Source organism: Carcharhinus amblyrhynchos, chromosome 11, assembly GCF_965287045.1.
Source record: "Carcharhinus amblyrhynchos chromosome 11, sCarAmb.v2.hapA, whole genome shotgun sequence".
In the NCBI taxonomy this organism is placed as follows: domain Eukaryota; kingdom Metazoa; phylum Chordata; class Chondrichthyes; order Carcharhiniformes; family Carcharhinidae; genus Carcharhinus; species Carcharhinus amblyrhynchos.
This window is the reverse complement of record NC_137334.1, coordinates 46,096,442-46,120,150: the sequence shown is the minus strand read 5'-3', so window position 1 is coordinate 46,120,150 and position 23,709 is coordinate 46,096,442. Positions and strand designations below refer to the sequence as shown.

Here is a 23,709-nt window from a genome sequence, read left to right as displayed (position 1 = left end):
CATTGGAAAGTACCTTAAGGTTGCAAAGGTCATAACTGAGAATCAATTCAAATTAATAAGCAATTACTTCATGGAAGCATTCACGAGAGAAAACATTATTAATTTTCTACCCATCATGAAAGATTTCACAACCAAATTTTATACCTGACATCATTTACATGGAGGTCATTCACAGACTCTAGACCAATAAATTTAGTACAGGTGGTACTTACATAACAGTTCAAAAATTGCTCAGCCAAAGCATTCAATGGGCTGTCAGGTTGCACAAAAAACTAAGTCCATTGCCAGAAGCCTCTAAAACAATTCAGCATTTTCTGCAGTGTCTACAAACACTTAGAAATTGTGTAAAGCTAGCAAAATATTTGTCAAAACTTTTTACTGTTTTACTAAAAAGCAGCTGAGCAGCCCTTTAGGTGTCACTGGTAAAGTTGCCTCCTAACTATACCCATCCCTGATTTGTGGGCCAAAGCAACAAACGGTATTCCAATCTGAGCAGGTGCAAAAATAGCACCTGGACAGCCCAAGCCATCAAACCCTAATTAGCACGTACAAGTTTTCGATGAGGGCTCCAGTCACCTGGGTCAGGGACACACAAAATTAGGATGGATGGGTAATTCAGCTCCTCTTTATGCTATTTTCATGCCATTACCACCCTGTACTGCAATTTAGCAAACAGTAAATCAGGTGTTCTCTAGATTAAATACTGATCAGCTAGATGAAAAGTAGACAATATTGTCATTACTGGTGGGAAGCTGAAACAACAATTTGAACAGTCAATTTTGTTATAAATGGAATAAATGAACACAAAAATGTATGTGACAACAGGAAATGCATGTAAATGCAAAATTTTAATATAATTTATCTGACTTTTAAAGATTGCTGCTTTTTGACACTGATGTTTAAGTGTAACAATGCTTAACAGCATTGCAAATTGTAAGTCAGTGAATATGGTCTCTTACTTGCCTTTGTTTTGCAGTTCTTATCTTATCTCTCCACTTTGACTTCTGTCTATTTGTTTCTCTTTGAGTTATTATTCTTTCCTTTCAGATGGGAGGTGGTGGATGTCATGGCAGATAAAGGAGCCTTCAATGGTTGTAAACCACATTTGAAGCAGAGGTTGCAGGGAAAATGTGACCCATAGCAGCTCTTTTCCCATCATCTCCCCCAGATAGCTGTATTCCCTTTTACTCCCATTGTGCCCTAATCTCCTTCCTAGCCCATCCCCAATCACAATCTTGACCCCTCACCCTTTGAATCACAATTTCTTTTCAGCTGTAATTCACCTCATACGTCACACATATTTCATTCCCAATCACACCTGCTATCTCCAAAGGCCCATCAGCCTCAGCCAAATTGCCCATTCCCCTGCCTTGTTTCCTCAGACGCTTGTTTGCTTTCAAAATTCAATTGTTTTTCTCTAAAAAAATAAAACTAGACTGAGAAACTGCATAACATTCACATTCTCTCACATGCATTATAAAAATTAGGCTCTGAGGTATAAGCCATTGGCTATTCTAGCTTGTAGAACATGGTTTCAATTTTTTAAAATAGAACTAGCGTTACAAGACCTACTTTCTGCTGTTAATCTTGTCTAGCAGTCTCTACATAATAAATCTTTCTCCTTCGCTTTTTAAAATTTAAGCACAAACTAAAACACATATTGATAAGTACATTTGTGATGTTTTTCAAAATAGCACTCCACAAAAACATTATGTTAGTAAAGTTTTTGGGTTTTTTCTTTCAATTTTTCTTCAAATAATTTTGAAATACTTAATTAGAAACTACTGGAAGCTAAGGGAAACAAATACCTCAGTACAGCTAATGATGGGTCCAAAAATATCTTCAGAACTTGGGTATGGTTCACTCATTCGGACTACACAACTGAAATTCAACTCAGCTGCAGACAAGAGGGGGTGATACTACCAAAAAATTCTAAGTGTTGCATTCGCATAAAAACTGGAGTAAATTCCGCTGTTTTTTTCAGCGGGTTTTTCAAGATGAATCTCCCATACTCTTGTGCACTCCAGAGTGCACTGACATAAATCAGTCCAAAAATCAGTGGGAGGGGCCAATTCCTACTGGAGAGGCCGCAGCATAGCGCTGAGCGGGTCATTGTGCATGCACCGATCTGTCATAGTAGAGATCGGCACGTGCGCAAGGACCCCTCATCGGCTAGCCCCACAACTCCTGTATCGCTGGCTCTCCAACTACCGCATGGACCGATCGCTGGTCCCCCATACGTGCCCAGGCCAGCCTCAACCACCGTCCCCCACAGCCTCAATCTCTCAATTCGTTCCCTCATCTTCGCCCACATCCCCAGCAAGCTGACCACCCCCACCCTGATGGCCAGCCCCAATCACTGGCTCCCTTCCTCCATCTGTCACTCAGCCCAAATGCAGAATGGCAGCATAAGTCCCCACCGATTGTTCCCCAGAGGCCCTGCTCCCCATGGCACTGCCCTACGTCCGTTGAGCAGTGCCAAGATGCCCCCAGGCACTGGCACTTTGTCGCCTGGACAGTGTCAGGGTCCCAGGCTGGCACTGCCAATGTAGCAATGCCCAATGAGCACTGCATTTGTGCCTGACTGCGACCCGGTTGGGGGGGGGCGGGATGTGGGATCTCGATGGCCTCCCCTTCACTCCAGTGGGGTTGGGTCGCCAGCTCCCCACATGTGGGGAGTTATATTAAACATCGCAAGAGTAAACCACTCAACGGGGGTGAACAAGCTAGCAGGCCCAGAGATTTCAGTCCTGGGCCCGCTAATGGGATTTAAATTAGAATCTACACATATTATGTAATTCTGCACCAATTTCTGGTGGTGTCGGAAATTTGGCACTCAGAGACTCGCAGAGGCCACGGTGCCCAGCAGCAAGCCCACAAGATGGTCTCCACTCACGTCTCCCGGCCCTCTGAACAACAAAAGCAATGCAGTGGAATGGGAGCATTGCTCTCATAAACTTCAAGCTTACGTTTGACAGAGACTGAGGCCTTAAAGTGAAATCTTTAATAAAGCTGCTAAAAGACACAAAGAATAATTCAATGTATGAATTAATCATGTTTTTGTGAAATAGGCATAACAAATATAGTCCATCTCCTCAGAAAACAAAATCAAAGTGCCCATAGTAAATGTGAAAATAGTATTACAACATTTTGATGAACATCAAGCATAGGGAGCATAATGATGTGGAAGATCTGATCCCTAATGTTTCATAATGGAAAACGTGAAAGACTAAATGCAACATCCTTACCTCTTTCAGCTTAAGCGCAAGTGGTGAATCCATGTCTGAGGTTAAATCTAGATTTTCATTTGTCGGTAGCTGAGAAGCTTCAACTGTCCCTCCAGCTCCAAAGTCACTTGCAGTGTTTATTTCATCTTCAGGAAACTCTTCAGACTAAAAAAAATCAAAGTATGTTTGAGATGCCAAGCAACCTCAAATGACGAATATTCACTCGGTAAGTTGTCATGTTAAATGTTGACTATTCAATAAATGTACTCTTGTTTATCTTCCTTAAATATTTAACAGTAATAAATGTAGATGTATTAGCTTTCTGCATGCTATTACTTTCAATGACAATATGCCATTAGCATGAACGTAGATTCAAGTAAACATAGTTAACTGTTTGCACAGGAGTTTCGTCCTGGCTAAAATCTTCAAGACAAAATTACTCTGTGGTTTAAGTTCATACTAACAGTTCTGGTTAAATAACATTAAGCAAGCAGCAGCAAGGAGATCAAACTCAATTTCACATGCACACAAATAAGGTGGTGAATAATCTAACCTGCTCATTATCACTTGTACTATACCGAGTACACTGCTGTTCCAAGAGTGCCTCCTGGCATCTTTCCTGTTCTAATGTTTCACTGATCAGTCGGGCAACCTCACTCTGTTGTCCAGGTTTTTCTCGACCAATTCGGAATCTACATAAACATTTTCACAGTTCGTTACTTATATCTTTGATTTTTCACATATTTTGTAACAGATTTGATTTTCTCCTCCATGATAAATTAATAATAGATGTAATCCTCTTTAGATATGAAAGTGGCTCCAGAATACTTGGGAATTACAAATGTTACAGTCTAGTTTAGGTTAGCTTCAGTAGTGGGAAGCTTTAAGAAACAATTAATAGTCACTTGGATAAGTGCGCATTAATTAAGGAAAGCCAGCACAGATTTGTTAAATGCAAATCATGTTTAATTGACACGACTGATTTTTTTTTGAGGTAAGAGATAAGGTTCATGAGGGTAACCCGTGATTGATAAGCTGCCTTCGAATTTCTAAAAGGTGTTTGATAGAAGTGCCACAAAACAGGCTCTCAGCAAAGTTGAAGTTCAGAGTAAAAGGGCAGTGGCAGCATGGATACAAAATTGGCTGAGTGACAGGAAAAAGAGAGTACATATAAGTGGTAAACAGCTGCTTTTCAGACTGAAGCAAGGTATATAATGGGGTGCCCCAGGGGTCAGTTATAGGATCACTGCTTTTCTTGATTATATTAATGGCTCAGGCTTGGCTGTGCAGGGAACAAATTTAAAACCTCGGATGACAAAAAAAACTTGTAGTACAGTGAACAGCGAGAAGGATGGCATTAGACTTCAAGAGGACATACACACGCTGGTGGGATGGACTGAGTAAGAAGTCTGACAACACCAGGTTTAAGTCCAACCAATTTACTTGTTAGTAAACTCACAAGCTTTCGGGGTTTGCCCTTCGTCAGATGAATGGAGAGTTCTGGCCTCAGACAGAGCATATAACAGCACAGACAGTTTACAGATTACTGATTAGAATGCGAGTCTTTACAACTGACCTGCTATTCAAGTCTTAAAGATGCCGACAATGTGAGTGGAAAGAGCATTATGTATAGTTTAAAGAGATGTGTATTGTCTCCAGACAGTACAGTAAGTGAGGTTTTGCAAACCCAGGCAAGTCATGGGGGTTACAGGTAGTGCCACCTGACGCAGGGTAAACCCCGAAAGCTTGTGAGTTTACTATCAAATAAATTGTTTGGGCTCAAACCTGGTGTTGTCAGACTTCTTACTGTGTTCACCCCAGTCCAACGCTGGCATCTCCACATCATGACTACTACTGACACCGCAGACTGCTGGATCCAAGTGGAAAGGACCTCCAAGCAGAGAATTCTGGTAGAATTCTTTGAGGACGTGACAAAAACGGTTGATGATGGGCGAGCCATTGATGTCATCTATATGGATTTCAGTAAGGCGTTTGACAAAGTCCCTCATGGTAGGCTGGTAGAAAAGGTTAAGGCACATGGGATACAAGGACAGGTAGCTAGGTGGATTGAAAACTGGCTGGGCAACAGGAAACAGAGAGTAGTTGTCGAGGGGACCTTTTCGGGCTGGAGGCCAGTGACCAGTGGTGTGCCGCAGGGCTCAGTACTGGGACCTCTCCTCTTTGTAGTATATATAACCGACTTGGAAGAGAGCGTACGTGGTGTGATCAGCAAGTTTGCGGATGACACCAAAATGGCAGGATTGGCGGATACGGAGGTGGAATGTCAGATGATACAGCAGGATATAGATAGGTTGGTATATTGGGCAGATAGGTGGCAGATGGAATTTAATCCTGACAAATGCAAGGTGATGCATTTTGGAAGGAATAATGCAGAGAGGAGCTACGTGATAAAAGGTAGACCGATTAGGAGTATAGAAATACAGAGGGACCTGGGAGTGCAGGTTCACAAGTCTATGAAGGTGGCGACACAAGTGGAGAAGGTTATGAGGAAAGCTTATGGAATGCTAGCCTTTATAGGAAGGGGTATAGAGTATAGGAGCTGCCGTCTAATGCTTCAGTTGTACAGAACGTTGGTTAGACCGCGTTTGGAGTACTGCGTCCAGTTCTGGTCACCTTATTACCGGAAGGACGTGGAGACTCTGGAGAGGGTGCAGAGGAGGTTTACCAGGATGTTGCCTGGCATGGAAGGACTGAGTTACGAGGAAAGGTTGGAGAAACTGGGACTTTTCTCCTTGGAAAGACAGAGATTAAGGGGAGACATGATAGAGGTATATAAAATACTGAAGGGAATAGATAGAGTCAATAGTGATAGGCTGCTCCCTAGATTGGGGACAATTACGAGAGGTCATGATCTAAGGGTGAGGGGGGAGAAGTATAATTTGGATATGGGAGGAAGGTTCTTCACGCAGAGGGTCGTGGGGGTATGGAACGCGCTACCGAGTAGGGTGGTGGAGGCAGGCACGTTGGACATGTTTAAGGTTTACTTAGATAGACACATGAGCAAAACAAGGATGGAGGGTTATAGTAGAGGGTATTAAATAGGGTCAGAGCCTCGGGAGACACCAGAAATGTAGACTTACATGTTAACGTTTTTGTCTTTTTATTCCGCAGGTGGCGGTCCACCTTGTTGTCAAACAAGGTGCATGCACACGGTGGGTCATGCGTGGGCATACACGCAGGGCAGGATGGGTGTAGGAGGATGCGGTGGCGTGGGCTCGTTGGGCCGAAGGGCCCGTTTCCCGTGCTGGGCTGTTCTTTGTTAAGATTACGCATATCGACATAGACATTAAGTTTTTACAAAGATGCAAGAAAGCAGACAAGATAGTGAAAGGACTACAGATCACAAACCCACTCAGGTCAACCTATAACACAGACTACGCTGAGAGACTTTGCCGTCACACCTCTCTCACACACCAGCTTTACAGCAAACGCCACACTTTGGAAACTAAGATAGAATACATATTCTCAACTTGCGCTCAGGACGCAGACCAGCTGCGAAACTCTGCCAAGCAGATGAGACAAAGAAACTACACCAGCTACATGCACACCAAGAACAGGAAACTTGAAAAACTTGGCATCACCACCAGCAACAAACAAGCCTCCCCTAGCACCACAGTAGAAAACAGTACCACCGCAGGGAAGTCCATTGTTAACTTGTCAGACTACACACTTCAACCAGATGAAATCAAAGTTCTCAGCCGAGGGCTCAATTTCTGCTCCACCACTAAAATGGATCCCATCAGTCTCACAGCAGACACAGAGGAATTCATCAGGCGAATGAGGCTGTGGGAGTTTTTCCACAAACCCCAAGAGGCCAACTGCAAACACAATGAGACAGCCAATGAACCAGAACAGCCAACAGAAAGATCCGCAGTGCAGCAACCGAAGAGGAAGGAGTCTAATTGGACTCCTCCGGAAGGCCACTGCCCTCGACTGGACATGTATGCCCAAGCCATCAGGAGGTGCGTTAACACCAGATTCATCAGCTGCACTCACAAGACAGCCCCGAACGTCACCCAAGCACAACGCAATGCCATCCACAACATTGTCATCAAACCAGCAGACAAAGGAGGGGCCATCGTCATACTGAGCGGAACAGATTACTGCAAAGAAGTGCACTGACAACTAAACAATGAGAAACACTACAGACAGTTACCCGCAGATCTGACCAAAGAACACGCCCATCAAAGACCTTTGATTCAGACCTTCAGAGCACCCTCCGTGCTCTCATTCCACATACTCCCCGCGTTGAAGAACTCTACTGCCTCCCGAAGATACACAAGGCAAACACACCCGGCCGTCCCATCGTATCGGGCAATGGGACCCTGTGCGAGAACCTCTCCGGCTATGCCGAGGGCATCCTGAAACCCATTGTACAAAGAACCCCCAGCTTTTGTCGCGACACTACAGACTTCCTGCGAAAACTCAGCGCACATAGAGTAGTTGAACCAGGGACACTGCTCGTCACAATGGATGTCTCGGCGCTCTACACCAACATTCCCCACGATGATGGCATTGCTGCAACTGCCTCAGTACTAATCACTGACAATTGCCAGTTTCCAGATGCAATTTTACAACTCATCTGCTTTATCCTGGACCACAATGTCTTCACCTTCACCAACCAGTTTTTCATCCAAACACACGGAACGGCCTTGGGGACCAAATTCACACCTCAACGTGCCAACATCTTCATGCACAGGCTCGAACAAGGCTTCTTCACCATGCACAACCTTCAACCGATGCTATACACTAGATACATCAATGACATTTTCTTCCTTTGGACTCATGGTGAACATCACTGAAACAACTATATGATGACATCAACAAGTTCCACCCCACCATCAGACTCACCATGGACTATTCTCCAGAATCAGTTGCATTCTTGGACACACACATCTCCATCAAGGACGGTCACCTCAGCACTTCACTGCACCGCAAGCCCACAGACAACCTCACGATGCTCCACTTCTCCAGCTTCCACCCTAAACACGTTAAAGAAGCCATCCCCTACGGACAAGCCCTCTGTATACACAGGATCTGCTCAGATGAGGAGGATCGTGACAGACATCTCCAAACGCTGAAAGATGCCCTCATAAGAACAGGATATGACGCTCGACTCATCGATCAACAGTTCCGATGCGCCACAGCAAAAAACCGCACCGACCTCCTCAGTAGACAAACACGGGACACAGTGGACAGAGTACCCTTCATCGTCCAGTACTTCCCCGGAGCAGAGAAGCTACAACATCTTCTCCGGAGTCTTCAACATATCATTGATGAAGACGAACATCTCGCTAGGGCCATCCCCACACCCCCACTTCCTGCCTTCAAACAACCACACAACCTCAACAGATCACTGTTCGCAGCAAACTATCCAGCCTTCGGGAGAACAGTGACCACAACACCACACAACCCTGCCACAGCAACCTCTGCAAGACATGCTGGATCATCGACATGGATGACATCATTACACGTGAGAACACCCTCCACCAGGCACACGGCACATACTCTTGCAACTGGGCCAACGTTGTCTATCTAATACGCTGCAGGAAAGGATGTCCCGAAGCATGGTATATTGGAGAGACCATGCAGACACTACAACAACAGATGGATGAACATCACTCGACAATCACCAGGCAAGACTGTTCCCTTTCTGTTGGTGAGCACTTCAGTGGTCACGGGCATTCGGCCTCTTTGGGTAAGCGTTCTCCAAGGTGGCCTTCATGACACACGACAGCGCAGAGTCGCTGAGCAGAGACTGATAGCCAAGTTCTGCACACACGAGGATGGTCTCAACCAGGATCTTGGGTTCATGTTGCACTATCTGTAACCCCCATGACTTGCCTGGGTTTGTAAAACCTCACTTACTGTACTGTCTGGAGACAATACACATCTCTTTAATCTATGCATAATGCTCTTTCCACTCACATTGTTGGCATCTTTAAGACTTGAACAGCAGGTTAGTTGTAAAGACGCGCGTTCTAATCAGTAATCTGTAAACTGAGGCCAGAACTCTCCATTCACCTGACGAAGGGCAAACCCCGACAGCTTGTGAGTTTACTATCAAGTAAATTGGTTGGACGTAAACCTGGTGTTGTCAGACTTCTTACTTTGTTTACCCCAATCCAATGCTGGCATCTCCACATTGGGATGGACTGACACATCTCTGTTTAAATTTCAACTGCTAAGTGCAAAGTCTTTTTGGTAGAAAGAATGAAGAAAGGCAAAACAAGCGAATGGATGTAATTCTAAAGGGGATGCAGGAACAGAGAAATTCAGCAATAAATGTGCATAAATCATTGATGGCGACAGAACAAGCTGAGAAAGTGCCCTTGGAATCCTGAGCAGTACAAAAGCAAGAAGATTATGATGAACTGTTATAGAACATTGTTTCAGTCTCAACTGGGGCTGTGACCTTAATTTTGGGCACTTTACTTTAGGAAGAACACGGAGGTTTTAAAGACGGTATTGAAAAGATTTACGAGAATGGTTCCAGGTTGAGCGACTTCAGCTATGTGGAGAGACTGGAGGAGATTGAGGTTAGCTTTGATGAAGTTGTTCAAATTCATGAGGGGTCTAGACAGTGTAGGTACAGGGAAATTGTTCCTTTTAGCAGTAAGGTCAAGAATCGGAAGATACAGATTTCAACTGATTGACAAAAGAGCTAAAGGTGATGAGAGGAAAAAACTTCTTTCTTCAGTGAACTGAACTTCTGGAACCTAGTGACCAAAAAGATTCAATCATAGCTTTCAAAGGATCATCGAATATAGGCCCAAAAGGAAAACAAAACTGCAGAGCAATAGTAGAGGGACTTGCTAAATTGGGTCTTACAGAGAAACAGACATTGAGACAATGAGCCTAATGGTCCTCTTCCATGCTGTTACTATTATAAATAAGATCACACATAACACTTGACCACTCTATAGCACACATATTAGTCTGTAGGGTGTGAAGAGAAGCACCCCTAACTCTTTGGAGTGGCTCATCCTGTCTTAGTCCTCAGCCTCATCCAGTTCTCATCTATGTTACCAAGCAATTGTTAGCCTACAACTTATTATAATCAAGTTAGCTTAATATAATTAGCTAATTGATTATAGTGAGGGAGAGCTAATTATATTATAATTTGATTACGATATAATTAGCTCACCCTTACTATAATCAAATTCATATGCATGTTATATTCATCATCTACCTGTCACAAGTTCTGTGGAGATGGGTGAGCAACGTAGCAGCACATGTGGATTTACTCGGTGCTGTAGCTGCAAACTTGCATACAGGTGGCTCGGCCATCAGGCACTTTTCATTGGAAGCAGCAGTGAAACTCAGCAGGCCTGAGCTACTGAGCGGCCCATTTTAGGCATGATGCCTACTAAAACATCTGCACAACTGTCTGTTGCATGCTCAGAAATGCAAGGCACTAGGCCAAATCAGAAGCAGACAAATTTCAGTTGTACTCAGATTACAAAGATTGAAGAGTTCGACAATGCCCTGAATTCTGTCAACGGACTCCAGCTACCAGTTCATCACCAGCCTTCAGTGTTGATGAGTCACTACTGGTCAAAACAAATCCACAAAAGGGTAGGCATGGTGGCACAGTGGTTAGTACTGCTGCCTCGCAGTGTCAGTGACCTGGGTGTGATTCCAGCCTTGGGTGACTGTGGGGAGTTTGTGTGTTTTCTCATGTCTGCATGAGTATCCTCAAGCTGCTCTAGTTTCCTCCCACCATCCATAGTTGCGCAGGTTAGGTGGCTTGGCCAAGATAAATTTGCAAGGTTATGGGATTGGGCAGAGGGAGGGCCGGGGTGAAATGCTCTTTCAGGGAGTCGGTGCAGACTAGATGGGCCAGTTGGCCTCTTTCTGCATTAGAGGGATCCTGTGATTGTTAATCACATCCTCAAATGGCGTTCACCATCAGAGAAGTAATCAAAAGGTTGCCTTACGTCACCCTACAATGCACTCTTGATGACTTGCCCAGCTTTTAGAAAATGGTATACAAGTTTGCAGCTACAGCACCGAGTAAATCCACACGTGCTGCTACGTTGCTCACCCATCTCCACAGAACTTGTGACAGGTAGATGATGAATATAACATGCATATGAATGTAATCAAATACCTGTCTTGTGGCAAAGCTCCAGGAGCTGATGCTATCCTAGCTAAAGTTAACAAGATGCAGGTGCAAATCAAAAAGATCACTGAACTATTTTCATCTATGTCAGAGCAAGGCGCCATCCCACAAGAATACAATGATGCCTCCACTGTCTACCAGCTAAAATGGGAAGAAACTGACCAATACTGTGACACTTATACAGGAATTCACTCTTCTCCATGGCAAAACCATTGCCAGAATCCTTCCAAACTGCTTAGTGCAACATCGCAGTCTGCTGTCAGAGAGTTAGTATGTTTCAGAAAAGGTTGAGGACCCATTGATGTGGCATTTGCAGTTAGACAACTCCTGCAATAGAACCTTCCAAGCACCTTAACAGTTACCTACGTACCTACTGGAATCCTAACAAATACCCTAAATGGTGAACAGGATCATCTTCACCACAACTGATCAATTAGACTGTCGTACATATTGATGTAACTGCATTGCCCACAATAAGTCTATTTTTGAAAGAAGGAAACGCAATGTCTAATGAAAAGAAGTCCAGTTACAATTTTTGTTATTTAGGTTTTATATATTGGCCCTTAGTATTCTGAAGTCACTTGCAAGGTTTGGCTAAAATAAGATAAAACTGGAACAACCTATTACGGCCATTGCTTTTAGTGGGAGAAAACAAATGCAATCATGTAACAAAAAGGTAATTAAACAGATAAAGGGAAATTAAATGCTATTGACATGAAAATACTGAGTGGTGGTCACTCTCCAAATTTATCCAGGCACTTGAAATATACAAACATATCTATGTTAAATCTATAAATGCAAAGTCATCAATGGTGTACAAATGGTGTCACTGCTAAATTTCAATTATTACCACTTACCTAACCATACCTTTAGTGTTCTTCAAAACAGTAGCTGCAAAGATTTGTGTGACACCAACCAAGCTAACACCATCTACTTCAACTATCTGATCATTTACTTGGATTCTGCAATAAAACAAGAACACATATACTTAAGTTCTACGACACGTCATATTTCAACTTACATGTAAATTTCAAGCAGCTCTAATGAGTAAGTTACAGACACTGATACCATGGCAGTATGATTCTCCAAAATGAGGCAGATTTCTTCAAATATTTTAAGCTACTCAAATTGTATAAGTTTTCACTTCAGTCACCTTTTTAAAAATTGATCCTGAGTTTTAGACACTCAGATTATGTTGCTGTATTAAAGCGCATCACACTCCAATCTGAGTTACAAGAAAATTATAAAATGTTAGGAATTATGAAAATTTCCAAAACAAAATGGTAGGTAGTAAATGACATCCGTAGTGTGGAAATTGATATGGATACATTAAAAGGTTCACATTTTAATATCAATTATAGTTAAGAAGCATTGATGAAAGATAATGGAATGTGCTACAGCAATACAACACAGCAAAAACTGGATATACATTTAGAATTCTTTTGCAAGGGATGATTAAAATCAGAATCCCTTTTTAGCTTCAATTAAACTTCTGTTGGAAAGAAAAAATATATATTACAATGACAGATGTGCAACATTTAAATTAGGCTGGAATAAAATTAACAATTGCTGCAATGATTTTTACTCTTCCAAATATCAACACTTCCAAAGTGTATAAACTTGTACCTTTTATGCAAGTTTATACAGGCATACACAAATTTACTAGTCTCATCTTCAAAAATAATATGCAAATTTAAGATAAACATGATCATAGTTTATCAAAAAACTAGAAAACAGAAAAGTCAGTCAAAAGGTATATGTTATTAAAAACTGAACTTTTGCATCAATTGTAAAAAATGGACATGATTTATTCTTAATTTATTAATATTGTTTCATTGATGGTACAACACCTATGGCCTTTATTTTCTTATAAATTCAGAAACCACATATAACAGTGAAATTAATTGGTTGACATCTTACCTTTTGTCTCTATAGGCTGCTCCACCTTCAGTGATAGTCTTCACAAAAATCCCCAGCTTTTCAAGTCCTTGATCTGCTCCAACGCCCATTCCAATAATGCTTATTCCAAGACCACCTTCACCTAATATTCAGGTAATTTTATAAACAGCATTCATTTGTTGTAAATCAATGCAACACCCATTTACTTAGCCTCTTTAAAGTAGCAAATATGCTTCAAAAAGGGTAGGTAACAGTTAAAAATCAGGATGTAGTGGGGAATGTGTTAGATATTGGTGCTTAAGCCAATATCAAAGAAATCAGAGTAAGTTATTCAGATTCTTAAGCCTGTTTTATCATTCAATTGATATCATGGCTGATCTTGGACCTAAGTCCATATGCACACCATTGCCCCTTATCCCGTAGATTTTAGTTAAGGTATTCTCATAAGAATCATAAGAACTAGGAGCAGAAATAAGCAATTCAGTCCCTCAAGCCTGCTCCGGCATTCAATAGTTATGGCTGGTCTCATCTTGGCCTCAACTCCACTTTCCTGCCCATTCACCATATGCCTTTAAACCATTAATAATAAAAATCCATCCATTTCTTCTTGTCCCTAAGCAGATTATGCCAACTCTGTACCACATTAAGTTTATTTTTAAACTATTCTTCAGTCATTGACCGATATCAATTCTGACAAAGGGTCATCTCAACGCAAAATGTTGGCTCTATTCTCTCTGGACAAATGCTGTCAGGCCTGCTAAGATTTTCCAGCATTTCCTCTTTGTAACAGACTCTCTCTATCCCCTTAAAATCAGCCTTACCTAAATTTAGAATGTTAGCAGCTGTTCCACATTCCTTCCTTTCTGTGATAATACTCTGCCTTTAAGAAATATATTTTAATCATGTTTCTTTGCAAGGTATTTTAGCAGTTCCTGGGATTTTGTCAGAGCTATGTTGTCTGCAGCCAGTGCTCTTTATTGTTACCAAAGCAGTGTAACTGACATCATGTTGGTTTTAATCTGAAATATTTCAGTGTTCTGTTGTTTCAATGTTCCCCTGGGATGGCAGAATAGAGCTTGATTGAGAGTGATTGACAAATCAGATCACATGGCTTGGGACAGCTATGTTTTCACAGAATCCAGTTTTAATTTTGTTTTTCAAAAGCTGCTTGGAGCAGAAAGGGACAGCAGCATTTTCTCCTCTCTGGAGTTGGAGTTTTTGCTGCCTCAATGTTGCTGTTTTAAATGCTGCTTTTAAGTTAAGAGAGAGCAGTCACTCTCTTTTCTCCTCTCTGAAGTCTGGAGACTGGAAGCTGTCAGAGACTGGGTTAACAGTCTGAGGTGTTGATGTTTTGAGGATGTATCCTTTTCTGAAAAATGCTGACTTGGATTTCTGTGCATAGGTGTTACAAAGCTGGAAATCTAGCATCATGTGAGCATACTCGCGTTTGCACTAACTAATCCTGAATAAGGTTGTATGTTTGTGGGACATTGTTTTAAATTGGAATAATAGAGATAGCTCGCTGTTAAGAGCTATACTCTGTCATGTTAGATTCTTGTAATTGGTAAAAGTTATGCTAATTATTTTTATTATATTCTAACTGTGATCTTAAATAAATTTTGTTTGATAAAAGCTTCCTAATGGGTACTCTAGATCATAGCTGCAGTGATACTCTTCCACGCCAAAAACAAATATAACACTTAGGGCCTAGGTTCACTGCACAAAACACTTCGGAATCTCTGGCCAGGGTCTTAACATTTCAATACTGTGGTGAACTAAATCAGATTACCAATATTAGATTAACATTTAAGCATCATTAGGCTGTTAAATAGATCTGTCGCATTACTTAAGTCTAAGATGGCACGCTGCCTGTTGGTTCTAGGTGAGGCATATTTTTGCAGAAAACTATCCCACACTCATTCAAAAGATTCACTACATGTCTGATAATTGTTAGTCTGCTTCACAATCAAGATCAAAGTTAAAATACTTTCCATTCAAGTGTTTGCTATATGCTTGCCTAATCTCAAAGTTTGTAGCAACTAGTTTCACAGATACTATCAGAGATCCTTACATACAGTCTTAAAGCCTTTTCTATTTCTTAAAATCAGTCAGAAGTCTCTAGCACCTACTTACCTGTCATAACATCCTCTCTCATAATTGAAATGATTTTGTCTTTAAATAGATTTTAAGGAAAATTCTGAGGATGATGAGGACAAATGTGGGAAGACAAATAGGTTAAAAAGCTAATTCGAGAAAGGAGGAAATGAAACTTGTCCTGTTATTTTTTAAGGTTATAAAGCAAGATTGTGTTGCGAATTGGCACACATTTTTGCTTAGATAAGGAACAGGTTGTATTATGTAGATAGAAAGCTATTAACAGGAGAGACACTGTGCTTAATATTTAAAGAACACTTGATTTATGGTGTTGAGCTTGAAAATTTTGGTTGAAGATTTGAAACATAGGACTGGCCACATAAAAGCTATTCAAATCTAGCTCCCTACTAGCAGGCCATATATTTTATATGCATTTTCTTTCTCCTCAGAAACTACCATTGACAGAAAATAATGAAACAAAGATTTTTAAAATTCTCAATCAAAACTGTAGGCATCCTCATTCTTTAAATAGAATATAACCTACACCTTTAAATAAATTTACACATCACCTAACAGTACACCTTCCCAACTTGTGCAACGGGTTGCTTTCTCCACAAGCTTGTGGCACATTGTCTAAGAAGGTAAAAGTTGAATGAATGAGAAAATAAGCATGCACTCACTTTAGTTGGATAGTATCTAATAAAGATATAGAAAATTATTTAAATATCCTTTCAGTTGCAACTGTTAATTGACATGGTTAGATTAAAGACTAACAAGAAATATTTTCTACAGAAAGTACATTTCTCTTAAACGATAAAAGTTGAAACTTCATCCAGATACAGAAACACATCAACCAATAACACACCTCTAAATACCCACCCTTCTCAATTTCAACTGGAAAAACATCCATTTTTTCTACTCTCTTCTCCAACTCATATTCTGCTGATGCTGCCACAGGATCAACTTCCTCATTACGCCTATCATAGTCATCATTTGAGTAAGTACTATAAACCTGAAAAAGATAAAACAGAGTGACATTGTAAGTGTGTTCCATGGGGTCATTTCTCATCAAATTAACTAATTTTGGATCACTTCCAATGCTTTCTTACAGTAATTACACTAAGCAATTTTACAATTACCAGGATCATGCTATTGACCAAAAAAGCTTTGATACTACTTCACAATCGATTGTTTTCTTTATAATAACCATCAATACAATTATAGAGAGAGTAGGAGGGAGCTAAAAAGGGGAATTAGAAGGGCGAAGAGAGGGCATGAGATGGCTTTGGCTGGTAGGATTAAGGAAAATCCTAAGGCATTTTATTCCTATATTAGAGGCAAGAGAGTAGTTAGAGGGAAAATTGGTCCTCTTAGGGACAAGAGTGGAGAGTTGTGTATTGAGTCGGAGGGAATGGGGGAGCTCCTGAATGAATACTTTGCGTCGGTATTCACGAAGGAGAGGGGTTCGGAATCGTGCGGTCTCTTGGAGGGAGCGGAGGTTCAGTTGCAGGATATAGTTATTACGAGAGAGGAAGTGCTAGGGCTTTTAGGTAGCATAAGGACGGATAAAGCTCCGGGGCCTGATGGTATTTATCCCAGGCTGCTTAGGGAGGCGAAAGATGAAATTGCTGGGCCTCTGGCGCACATCTTTGTCTCTTCTTTGGACACAGGTGAGGTCCCAGAAGACTGGAGGGTAGCAAATGTGGTCCCGTTGTTCAAAAAAGGTAGTAGGGATAACCCTGGGAATTATAGGCCGGTGAGTTTGACGTCGGTGGTAGGGAAGTTAATGGAAAAAATACTTAGGGGTAGGATGTATGAGCATTTGGAGCGTTGCGATCTGATTAGGGATACGCAACATGGCTTTGTTAGAGGGAGGTCTTGCCTTACGAATCTGGTGGAATTCTTTGAGGAGGTGACAAAAACGGTTGACGATGGGAGAGCCGTTGATGTCATCTATATGGATTTCAGTAAGGCGTTTGACAAAGTCCCTCACGGTAGGCTGGTAGAAAAGGTTAAGGCGCATGGGATACGAGGCCAGGTAGCTAGGTGGATTGAGAACTGGCTGGGAAATAGGAGACAGAGGGTAGTTGTGGAGGGTACCTTGTCGGGCTGGACGCCAGTGACCAGTGGTGTGCCGCAGGGCTCAGTACTGGGACCTCTCCTCTTTGTAGTCTACATAAATGACTTGGAAGAGGGCGTAGGTGGTGTGATCAGCAAGTTTGCTGATGACACCAAGATGGCAGGGTTGGCGGGTACGGAACTGGATTGTCAGGTGATACAACAGGATATAGATAGGTTGGTGCAGTGGGCAGATAGGTGGCAGATGGCATTTAATCCTGACAAATGCGAGGTGATGCATTTTGGACGGAATAATGCAGAGAGGAGCTATGTGATAAAAGGTAGGCCGATTAGGAGTATAGACGTACAGAGGGACCTGGGAGTGCAGGTTCACAAATCCATGAAGGTTGCGTCACAAGTGGAGAACGTTGTTAGGAAGGCTTATGGGATGTTAGCCTTTATAGGAAGGGGCTTAGAGTATAAAAGCTGCCGTCTAATGCTTCAGTTATACAGAACGTTGGTTAGACCGCATTTGGAGTACTGCGTCCAGTTCTGGTCACCTTACTACCGGAAGGACGTGGAGTCTCTGGAAAGGGTGCAGAGGAGGTTTACCAGGATGTTGCCTGGCATGGGGGGACTGGGTTACAAGGAGAGATTGAAGAGACTGGGGCTATTCTCCTTGGAAAGACGGAGATTGAGAGGGGACATGATAGAGGTATATAAGATACTGAAGGGAATAGATAGAGTTAATAGTGAGAGACTGCTCCCTAGACTGGGTACGAACACGAGAGGTCATCACTTAAGGGTGAGGGGGGGGAGGTATAATTTGGAGGTAAAAAGAAGTTTCTTTACGCAGAGAGTTGTGGGGGTCTGGAATGCGCTACCGAGTAGGGTGGTGGAGGCAGGAACGTTGGACTCGTTTAAGATGCAGTTAGATAGGCACATGAGTGAAACGAGAATGGAGGGATATGGTAGGGGCTATTAAATAGGGTTAAACCTCGGGAGACACCGGAAGGGCAGGCTGTATGATTAATATTTTTTGTCTTTATTCCACAGGTGGAGGTCCACCTCGTGTCAAGCGAGGGGCATGCACACGGCGGGTCATGCGTGGGCTGCTCTTGGAAGTCCAGGAGTGGCCTAGTACTTCATGTCGGTGTGTGTGCTTGATCCTGGACCGATAGACGGGCGCCGCAACAGCTCAGTGACTAGCACTGCTAGCTGTGCAGATACATGGATTTGGGCCTGTGTCTGTGGGAGTTTGCGCATTCTCCCTGTGGTTGCGTGGGTTTCCTCCGGGCGCTCCGGTTTCCTCCCACACCCCAAAGATGTGCTCTTAGGCTAATCGGTTTCTACCAAATTGACACTATTTCTTCCCTGAATCTGACTGAGTAGGGTCCCATTCGTAGACATGCAGGGTAGAATAGGTGTAGGGTGATGCGGCGGCGCGGGCTTGTTGGGCCGAAGGGCCTGTTTCCCGTGCTGGGTTGTTCTTTGTTCTTTGTTGTTCAATACGTTACATACGTATGCAGTACAACAAGGAACTAAAAATTATTTTCTCTCCTTGCCCATTTCAACCTTACAGTGTCACCTTGGCTCATTTAGAAAGTCAGAGGTTCAAGTCCAAATCAAGGACTTACATACATAATCTATTACATACATAATATGCTTCGATGCCGTATCAAGGGAGTATTCTATTCTCAATAGTGCTGTCTGATAAACCAATACACTATCAGCTTATTTTGGTGGATAGTGTCATAGAGGTTTACAGTATGGTAACTGACCCCTTGGCCCAACCAGTCCATGCCGCCCAGTTTTTACCATTAAGCTAGTCCCAATTGCCCACATCTCTCTTTACCAATCTTGCCCATGTAACTGTCAAAATGCTTTTTAAAAGTCAAAACTGTACCTGCTTCTACTACCTCTGACAGTTAATTCGAGACACCACCCTTTGAAAAAACTGCCCTTCTGGATTCTTTTGTATCTTTCACCTTAAACCAATGCCCTCTAGTTTTAGGTTCCCATACCTGCAAAACATTCCATGCCACTATACAAAGAGAAAGGCGATCACCTGATTTTCTAGCCAATATTCCCCAAAGTGACACCATCAAAAAGCAATTAACTAGTCACTGATCTAATTTGCTGTTTGTGTGACTATGCTGGTACAATTTGATTGCTGTGTTTACCATACAGCAGGGAATGCACTTAAGTAATTTAACTTAGTGTAGAACTTTGGGAGATACTGACAATAGGTAGTATTATACAAACACACTATTTTCTTCCGATTCAACTTTATGATTTACGTTATAATTTGTATATTACTAGAAAAGTACTGAAAATGAGCTCCTATTATCAGTTTATTTATGCCTTTTTCTGGCTTCCAACAGATTTAGCAAAATCTGGAATCATCTTTCACAAGATATGTTCAATAATCTGACGTGTTAAGCTTATCTCCCTCTCTTCGGAAACACTGGCTTATTATTTTTCTTAAACCATCTATATTGCCCTTCATGTAATTTTTATGTTGCCAAAATATACAATCTTTTCTTAGTAACCATAGTGAATCCAATAATCCACGTGTGACTTTATTGATCCTTTAATATTAACATTTTAACAAATTAATTTAACAAGATTTGAGCTTCACTGGACAGGCCAGCATTTATTGCCCATCCCTAATTGTCCTTGAGAAGGTGGTAGCGAGCTGCCTCCTTGAACCACAGAGGTCTGTGGACAATTATAAGCTCATTAATAAACAGTTAGTGCTGCTCATTCACCGCCAACTGTATAATTTAGACCAAGGTGACCCAGCAGGGTGGGGAAAGGAGAGATTAGCAATTCAATTAGTAATCCATCATAGCACGATAGTCAAGAGGCAAGATGTTATCTGTTGCAGATGACAGCGCACTTCTTTGCTGTCTTCTAGATGTTAGGGTAAGGAATAGCTGTACTGATACTGCACCTTGATGTAGGAATAGTTTTCAAGGTACTTTAAAAGAGCATAGTCAGAGAAGATTGGCATTGCGTCATGCAAAGATATTTGATGGGAAGACAAAGCTAAAACAAATGGATTTTAAGCAAGGTCTGAAAGAGAGATGGGGCAATACTAAGGGGAGAAAATTTCAAAAATTAGGGCTGAGCTGACCAAAACAATCGTCCATGGTGGAGTGAAAGGTGTGGAGAATGCACAAGAGGCCACAGTTGGAGGAACATAGCACACTGAAGAGAGTTTTAGGGATCAAAAGGCATTTGGGGGCTAAGGGGGTTTTCCATTGAGGGAATATTAACGTAAATGTGTAAATAGGGCAAGCAATGGCATCTCCCCTTGGCCAGAAAGAATCATTAGACATGCAGAGTTGAAACCAGAAATCACCCGTTAAAGAACTGATTCACTGCCAAGAAAACAGTGAGAAAGAAAAATTATTATGGGAAGAAAATTCATTATTCTAACTGGTTAAAAGAATAATTAAAACCTACAAGAGTAGGGTTCTACGCTCGTACAGGTATATTTTTTATGCCAAAATTTGCTTAGCATTAATTAAGATTCATCAAGCCATTAAAAAATTCACATATTCAAATGGATAAGCCCCATCTTACTCTGGTAAGTTTAGTGGGGTACATGGTAGCTGAGTGACACAACGTCAGGCCATTGGAATCATAGAATCCCTACAACACAGAAGAAAGCCATTTGGCCCATTTGAGTCTGCACCAACAAAATCCCACTCACGTCCTATCCCCATTAACCCCTCGCATTTACCTGCTAATCCCTCTGACACTAATGAACAATTTAGCATGTCTGCCGTCCACCTAATCTGCATACTTTTGGACTGTGGGAGGAAACCGCAGCACCCACAGGAAAACCATGCAGATATGGGAAGAATGTGCAAACTCCACACAGGCAGTCACCCGAGGCCAGAAATGAAACTGGGTCCCTGGAGCTGTGAGGCAGCAGTGCTAACCACAATGCTGCCCATTGTATATATTTGAATGCAGTTTGTCAATGAGATAGATACCTGTGTAGTAAAACTTCTGGAAAAGCAGGGGAACTCACAAAACTTCCTGACTTCCACAATTAACAGCATGTGTAAATGCCAGAAGTTGCAATCCAATTTACTGCTCAATAATGATGAGTGCTGTTATTATTTCTGCAACAAAACGCAGGATGGACAAATTTTACACTTGCGTTTGTATCTACTTCTGCCTTTTACCATGGTTGCATTAGTCATTACCATATTTATGTTGCCAATGGTCTTGGCTCCTTTAAATAGTTGCCAAAAATACACTACTTCTGGGTTTCAATATTTCTTGAACTCGTCACTATCTCTTAGCCAGAAGTACTTTATTTTTGTTAGATAGCAAATAGTTTGTTACTCTAAGAGGAGTACATGCACAAAAATATTTCATTATACTGTAAGGAATATTTCCCCAAAATATGCTGGGAATCCACATTTGTGTTTATATACCACTCAGCTGACCATTTTTCACACGGTAGCTAAATTAACTATTCAACCTCAGGGAGCACCGCAATACAATACAATCTTTTCCTCACTAGACTTTCACAAAAGGCAAGGTCTTTGGATTGCAAATCAAAAGGGAATTGCTGCTCACTTTCACCATCCTTAAATCAGGGATGATAAAGTCATGCCTCTAGTGCTGCTCGCACTCAACAAAAACTAGAATGAAACCAGAGACCTTTCTCATCTGCCAAAAGAGCCAAGATACAAATTTGCAAATTGCCATACTGATGAATTAATATTCCCATAATTAACACAATAATTCTGCTGAAAACGTTCAAGTGAAAGAATGGCTATATAGCTTGGAGTCAGGATAATGAGCAGCTTAGTGGCAAAGTTCCAACTGGTGGTGTTTCCAAACAACTGTTGCCCTTGTCCTTCTAGTTGATAGTGGTTGAGAGTTTGGAAGATGCAGTCAAAGGAGTCTTGGTGAGATCAGAGCTTAGCATTAATTGTGTTTATATCTTTAAGAAAGGTTTTTTTAAAAAAATCAGCAAAGTCATTGGGGCTGGAGCTAAGCTGTGGCAGTCAGGTGTTAAGGCTTTCAGTTTCGTTTGTGGCAGTTGGGTGATAGGGTTTTTTCCCTTTGGGCTATCAATTTTTTTTTGGGGAGTGGTCTTTCTTGATTTTCAGAAGGCGTTTGACAAGGTAGCTCACAAGAGGTTATTGCAGAAGGTAAGGGGGCATGGAGTTGGGGGTAGGCTGTTAGCGTGGATAGAGGATTGGTTGTCAAATAGGAGGCAGAGAGTGGGGGTTAATGGGTGCTATTCCGATTGGCGGTTGGTGACTAGTGGAGTGCCCCAGGGGTCGGTGCTGGGGCCTCAGCTATTTACCATTTATATAGATGATCTGGAGGAGGGAACCGAGTGTATGATGTCGAAATTTGCTGATGACACCAAGATTGGTGGAACGGCAAATTGCACGGAGGGTGTGGAGAGTCTGCAGAAGGATCTAGATAGGCTGGGCGAATGTGCCAGGAACTGGCAAATGGAATTTAATGTTGGCAAGTGCGAGGTGGTCCACTTTGGTAGGAATAATGGTAGGAAGGACTATTACTTACGTGGCGAAAAACTGCAGCAGGCGACGGTGCAGAGGGACCTCGGGGTCCTTGTGCATGAGTTGCAAAAACCCAGCCTGCAGGTGCAGCAGGTGGTCAGGAAGGCGAGTGGGATGCTGGCCTTCATAGCGAGGGGGATTGAACATAAAAGTAGGGAGGTCTTGCTGCAGCTGTATAGGGCATTGGTGAGGCCGCAGCTGGAGTACTGTGTGCAGTTTTGGGCGCCGCACTTACACAAGGATATGTTGGCCTTGGAGGGAGTGCAGAGGAGGTTTACTAGGCTGATACCGGAGTTGAGGTGATTGAGCTATGAGGAGAGGCTGAATAAACTAGGCTTGTACTCATTAGAGTTTAGAAGAATGAGGGGAGATCTCATTGAGACGTATATGATGATGAATGGGATGGATAGGATAGAGGTGGAGAGACTCTTCCCGCTCAGAAAGGACAGTAGGACTAGGGGGCACAGCCTCAAGATAAAGGGGGGCGCGGTTTAGAACGGAATTGAGGAGGAACTTCTTCACTCAAAGGGTGGAGAATCTCTGGAATTCTCTGACCGTTGAAGTGGTGGAGGCTGTCTCGCTAAATATTTTTAAGACGCGGGTTGATGGGTTTTTGATAAGAGAGGGGATTAAGGGTTATGGGGAGAGGGTGGGAATGTGGAACTGAGCCACGACAGATCAGCCATGATCTTATTGAATGGCGGGGCAGGCTCGAAGGGCT

The 23,709-nt window shown here is 42.2% G+C and overlaps 1 protein-coding gene across 4 annotated transcripts in view; it reads right to left on the bottom strand.

Annotated features, from left to right (window-relative positions):
• Window positions 1-23,709, bottom strand: part of LOC145350096 (neurabin-1-like) — a 103,696-nt gene that overhangs the window by 42,854 nt on the left and 37,133 nt on the right. For all 4 annotated transcript variants that reach the window (XM_080198994.1, XM_080198992.1, XM_080198991.1 and 1 more), the window contains exons 3-7: window positions 16,246-16,378; window positions 13,294-13,414; window positions 12,231-12,335; window positions 3,781-3,919; window positions 3,249-3,392 (exon numbers count right to left, since the gene is read on the bottom strand). In XM_080198994.1, the coding sequence (XP_080055120.1) occupies window positions 3,249-3,392; window positions 3,781-3,919; window positions 12,231-12,335; window positions 13,294-13,414; window positions 16,246-16,378 (642 nt within the window). The remainder of the gene's footprint in view (window positions 1-3,248; window positions 3,393-3,780; window positions 3,920-12,230; window positions 12,336-13,293; window positions 13,415-16,245; window positions 16,379-23,709) is intronic.